This window comes from Poecilia reticulata, unplaced genomic scaffold (genome assembly GCF_000633615.1).
Source record: "Poecilia reticulata strain Guanapo unplaced genomic scaffold, Guppy_female_1.0+MT scaffold_259, whole genome shotgun sequence".
Classification (NCBI taxonomy): domain Eukaryota; kingdom Metazoa; phylum Chordata; class Actinopteri; order Cyprinodontiformes; family Poeciliidae; genus Poecilia; species Poecilia reticulata.
In genome coordinates, this window is record NW_007615042.1 from 3,139 (window position 1) to 9,446 (window position 6,308).

The following is a 6,308-nucleotide window of genomic DNA, read 5'->3' on the forward strand; positions in this document are numbered from 1 at the left end:
GTACATTTAGTTTTTGCATTTTAATTGAAAACTATATTTGGACAAAATAAGCAACATTTATATTTATGGTTTCTAATCTGTTCTTCAGATTAGACCAAAGTTCATCTTTCCAGAGTTTCTCTGATCATTCATGGAGTTTCTTTAGAAATCTGGACTGTGGACGCTAACATTAGCATTAGCTGCTAGCTTGTGTAGCTTTGAGATGCTATTTTAGGCTAGCATAGCTTCACTGATAGTTAAACTCATTTTAATACAACTTCAACACAGCGATCGTCATTTCCAGCATCCAATCAGATCGTTTAGAAACAAATTAACCCCCAGTTTGACCAGAGAGACGCAGCTTCGTTGTTAGCGGATGTAGCTTGTGCGCCAGCTTTACGGCCGTACCAGAAACATGCAACAAAGGTTCCAGCTCAGGACTTTTGACGGTAAAGAAGCGACTGATTAAGCTTCATAACTCTTACAGATTAATTTAAGTAATATAAATTAAAGTGGCGTAGCGGATGTTCAGGCCACATATTTCTGAACCTTGAATTCATAAATAATCTGTGTGACGTTTTCAGCCACTGATGCAGCAGCAGGTAACCTAACGGGTAACCTTTACTCGCACGGAGCTCCAGACATGCGCAGTGGTTTCCTCTGAGAGTCAGTAATACAATAGCTGCATAAATCATAAGATATGGCGACATGTAAAATCAGCAGCGCTTCGCTTTCACAGACGGTGGGACTTCGTCCAACTTTTAGCGTCACTTTAAAAGGAAAGCTTAAAGAAAGGTAAGATCTGTGGACGTGATGCTAGCTAAGCTAGCTGTACAGAGACACATGTTGCATCTGTGATGAAAAACAGTTTGTTACTCATGCGCTGAATTATTGTGTGGAGGTTTTGACTGAGGCGTTGCATATATGGGACAACGCTGTGACCAAAGTGCAATATAATAATATGACATTCAGGAACGATCCGATTCTTCTGGACGGATCTTTACTGATTAAATTTATTTCAGCTCTAAGTATTTAATATCTAGTTTTTTTTCAGATCAATTTGAAGAGTAATTTTGATAGATAAAAGTTATTTTTTTTGTGTCACGTAGTGCGGGGTGCTGGTCTTGACTTGGTCTTGGGTAGGTGGTCTTGACTACAACTCTGCTACGTGGCTCCTCGGTTGCCTGTCCTCTCCCACCCACCTTCTTTCCATCCCCTTTCTGTTGGATTTATTTCAAAATAAATGCCACTTGTGGCAAAAAAGTGAAGTTCATGCTGTGTTAGGACAGGAGACCAGATGTTTCCATCCCTGAAATTATGATGCATAGAATCACATATCTAAGTCTAAATATGTTACAGAGTAAACACAATAAAAACATGCTTTATCTGTGGCATTGTTCATTAAAATGGCACATTTCTGATGTATTAAAATTAAATACAATCAGTTCACTTAATGATATTAGCGATTAGGTAATCCATCCAGCAAGTACTTTTGCTTTTAATACTGAAGTATTTTTAAAAGCCAGTACTTTTTTACTTTTACTTAAGTAAATTTTTTGAGTACTTTCTCCACCACTGTCTGCACTGCATGATGCGAAGGGATGCCTGCGAAATGAAAACCTGAGAGAAAACCTGAGCGTCTCGCTCCAGGCTGTTCAGAAAGACTCTGATTTGTTTTCACACCTGGTGGACAGGAAGTCGAGAAAACGACAGTCCTCAACGTTTCCAACCTTCAGCGTAAACCATCAGAGCAGCTCGTCGTGTGAAAAGCCTTCCGGATCTCTGAGCAGGGCCGGTCCCGCTGCTCCCATGAACCCGGGCCAACACCGGTTCATGCCAGCCCTCGTGACCGACTCCCCCTGGGCCCAGGCCCCGCCTGGCGATCGCAAGCAGGCGAGTCGATGGACGGACAGTCGGGCGGCTGAGGTTTGGGCTCCACATGGCAGTCCGCCGGTAAACAGGACGACCAGTCAGATTTCACGTTGGGAACGGCGGGAAGTCGGATCGGCGGGAACTCTGGGCGTGTGGCGGTCGGAGCGGCCGGCCGCCATGTTTTGCACGGCACAGGTGAGGCGTCGCTCGGTCCTGTGTGTTTGGGTCAGGATGTTAGATCAGTGCAGGGAAGGAAAAGCATCTTTAACCCTTCAGGAGCTGAAACACACGCAGCCTGAGTCTCCAGCGCCTGCAGCTCAGGGGCTTCAAGGTGCTGCAGATCTGGGCGATGGGGGAGATTTTCCTCCCCGTAAACTTCAGTGACAGCCGCTTAAACCGGAGGCTGGACTTCGTCACATTCCCTCCTCCTCCTCCTCCTCCTCAGCATCCCTCTCCCCCTCCCCACAACACGACGCCGCTCCTCTCCAGTCGCGCTGCAGCGTGTGAGACTGGAGCCTCGGTGTGTGTGTGTGTGTGTGTGTGTGTGTGGAGGGAAAGAGCGGAGCGAGGCTTTCCCACAGCAGAGCAGAGCAGCAGGAGGAGGTGAGCGGGAAGATGATGGAAGCCAGCTTTGACACAGAGGAGAGTTTTGACGATCCGTCCTGTCTCGCCCCGCAGCCGCCCGGCTCCGTGTCGCCGGCCAGGAGGCAGATCACCGAGGTCAAGGAGACCAAGATCACGGTGAGTACTCCAGAACCGAACCGAGCCCTCATCCCTGCTCTGCTGTCATCTTCCTCTCATCTGTTGACATCCCATGGTGAGCCTTTAAGATCCGGGCTTCCCCGTCATTTATTTTGTGTTTGATCGATCGAAAGGTGATCAAATGTGAATTTAAACCCTGAAAATCCTCATCGAGGAACAAAACGCTGCTGCAGAACCTGGTGGTATTTTTAGAGCCCGTCAGGTAAACGGATCCGTTTCTCCGTCTTCAGAGGCTGGAAGCCCAGAGGCTCCAGAGCCGGACGGGTTTCTGAGAGGTTCTGCTCGTCTCCAGACGTTCAGGCAGAGCAGCGGGTTATGTAACCTCCCAGCCTGCAATGGGGATCGGTGGGAGCTGTGGGTTCTGACGGCTGTGGACGGGCATTGGGACAGAAAAAACCCAGACCTGCGAGGGATGCAGCACGTCCAGTTTCCATGGTGACGCAGGCAAAAGCAGCGACTAACGGGCGTTCAGATGGAAAACGACAAGAGAAGGAGGGAGACGCTGATCCAGACCCGTCCGTCCTCCATCTGTGACGCCCTGCAGAGGTTTCCGTTTGCTCACAACCCGGCCGCGGTCGTCATGGAGACGGATGGCGAAATGGACCCGTGCAGGATTCTTCACACATCAGAGGGAAGCAGCTGCTCTGCAACCTTGTTTTCACCTTCAGCGAACCGCCTGACGGCGTTTCAGCCTCCAGAGCCCACCGTCAACCTGTTGGTGCATTCTGGGAAAAAAGGAAGCGATGAGGATCCGCCGGTGTCGGCTGAGGGTTGAAACTCAAAGAACCACAGAACCTTCAGACCCGACAAAAACGGAAGCGTTAATTATATTCACCGAGTTGGGAGCGATCCGGGGAACCATCAGCTCTTCCTCTTCTTCTGGGACTCAGACGAAACATTTTCCGTTTAGCACCGAAGCTCATCAGGCTTTTGTGTTTCAGGGAGAAAAATCGAGCCCGCAGCATGCCGACTCCTCCACCGTACAGGAACAGTTTCAGTCGGTTAAGCCATGACCTCGGTGTGGCCAGAAACAGCTGCTAACCGTTTGTTACCAGAGAGTCTCAGGGTTTTTCCCACGTTGGTCAACTTGTTTCAGGTGGTTCAGTTTCTTTCCACACAGAAAAAGAAGATCCAGTCTCTGTTGGTCAGATGTTTCCCCGTCTGAGGACGTTGTGAGGAACCGTCTTTAAATCCTCGTTAACTAGTTTCCGACATAAATCCGTGGACATCTTGTGGGTCAGACCTGGATCCGGATCGAGGTCGGATCACGTTCACACCATAACCAAACCGCTTCAGCGTTTGTTTGGCCGTAAATGATGACGACATGCGTCCAGGAGTTCTGGTCTGCCTGGACCCGGGACGTGTTTGCCAAAACGTTCCTGACTCAGCGGCTCCTTCTCCGCGGCGGCTGCATCCAGCTCTTCAACGGGCAGATCAGGCTCCGTTTGGATCCTCAACATTTTTTAGAACCACCTCTGGATGGATCGAGGTGGGAAGACTGGTTTGACTGGCACCAGACTGGATCCGGCGACGTCCTGGTGGATTCACGCCTCAGTCGTCATCGGCCACCATTTTCCACCAAACCGGTTGGAAAATGTGTAATTCTACGGTCGAACGTTGAGATCCAGAACTTTCTATCAATTACAGCAGAACCGAAGGAACCAATCCACCGGCAGATTCTGAGATGCTGTCCAGAGTGAGGAACACGCAGACCCAACCTGACTGGAACCGGCCCGAGACCTGGCCATGGAGAAACGTTTCCCCAAGCATCATGCTGCCTCCGCCGGCTCGTCTTCCCCATCCTCCCCGAACTCAGGCGGATCCAGAAAGGTCTGCAGGTTTCACCACCACAACCCGACGGTTCTGAGGTTTGGTTCCCGCCTGGTTCCTCCAGGAGCTTCTGGTCCATCATCGGCCCTTTGTTGGACTTTCCACAGACAGACCGGAGAAAGTCCCTCAGCTCTGGACTCGGAGAGACCCAGCTGGATCCGTTTGTCCTCATGGAGGACAAAATGTTCAGCTGCTGCCTCACGAGGTCCAGGCGTCACCAAAAGGACACAATCTGAGTCCTTCCTGTCAGCGGTCATAATGTTTCGCCTCGTCGACAGAGTGCCAGGCCCAGTACTGGAACCAGAAACCAGCTCTTGTTACTGAAGGTGGGTTGTGCAGCAGGGAGATTTTACCACAAAGTAATTAGTTGCTTAGCAACAGCAGCAGTTTCCTGAACCGCGCCTGCTCAGAAATGGCCGCCAACACGTCGTTTCCTCACGGGCCGTTTCCTCCACAGGATTATTTCCTCTACTCAGCAAATAAATGAGTCCGAAGTGAGACGTGTAATGAGCTGCTGCCTGCCTGCCTCGCTCAGCTGAGGAGTGGAGACAAAATGTTCCCCAAACCAACATGAGAAGGTGCAGCGCGGATCGTTTACACGCCGGGTCACAAAGGTAATCTGGATTAACATTTAATCCCCAGCGGCGCGTAAAGGCGCAGCAGGACCAGCGGCGCGGCAGGCAGTGAGATCTGAGGCAGGAAATGATCATCAGATCCGCGTTTCCTCCTCATGTCGACGCTTCCATAACAGGCGGGACCGACTCTGCTGCTGCACTAGGAGGACTAGGAGACATGACTAGGAGACATGACTAGGAGACATGACTAGCTCACATGTAGCCTGATGTCCTGCTGCTGTTTACAACCAGCAGCTGTTAGCAGGACGAGCTGCAGAGGCGTCTGAACCGCAGCTTCACCAGCTGACCAGATCATTACAAACCTCTGAATGACGACACGTTTCACAGCTGGTGACGGTTTTAGCTGCGCCTGCAGCTTTAAACGCCATAAACGATCCGATGTCTGAAAAGTTACAGCCAAGAAATAACAGCAATAATCTGGGTTATTATAATCTGGGTTATTTAGCCTGAGGAGGAAAAATCTGCTTCATTTTTCATTCAGATTTTATAAATGTCATAATTTTACACTAAACTTTTAATGAACAAGCTTCATATTTGGCTTGTAGACTAAATATTTACCTCCAAACTAAAGATTCAGTAAGAAAAACAACATTTTTGTTACTGTGAATTCACCAGAAGTGTACTATCAAAATAAAAGCTGGATGTTGCAAATCTCTATATAAATTCCTGCTATTTATATTTAGCTTCTTTACTAGCAAACTATTCAGTTTGTTTGATAACTAAATGTTTAATGTTGAATATTATAATATAAGCAAATTATGTGTTTTGCCAACTAAACGTTTGATTTTCAGCTAAAACTAAAAACTAAACTAAACTAAAACATTTCCTCACCAACAATAACTAACCTCTGTGGGGGATAAATGTTCTCTGAGTTCAGCCGGTGCTGCAGCAGCTGCAGTAGCAGAAGGTGCTGCAGCTTCTGCTGCTGATCTGATGTCTGAGGAGCTGAGAGAAGAGCTGGAGGCGACGAGACGTTCACCTTTAATTATCGCCCACTTTGTTGCTTCTGCTGCTTTTAAATCAGCTTCGCCTCCTCAGTGGGAATCTTCTGCTTTAACTAGGCCGTCGCTGCAGCTCTACAATATTAGCGTTTCAGTGAAAATCCGAGAGCAAAAAGCTGAAAAATCCCCGTTGTGATTTAATCTGAGATGTGAGCAGAAGATGAAGCAGCTGGGCTGAGTCAGATGTTTGTCTCTAGGCAGCAGCTACAGCAGCAGCAGCTACAGCAGC

General features: G+C 48.7%; 1 protein-coding gene across 1 annotated transcript in view; it reads left to right on the forward strand.

Moving 5' to 3' along the window:
- Positions 1-2,075: 2,075 nt before the first annotated feature.
- The window catches only part of gas7a (growth arrest-specific 7a), a 24,627-nt gene continuing 20,394 nt past the window's right edge, over positions 2,076-6,308 (forward strand). The window contains exon 1 of the mRNA XM_008402804.2: positions 2,076-2,592. Coding sequence (XP_008401026.1) covers positions 2,467-2,592 — 126 coding nt within the window. The 5' untranslated portion in view covers positions 2,076-2,466. The remainder of the gene's footprint in view (positions 2,593-6,308) is intronic.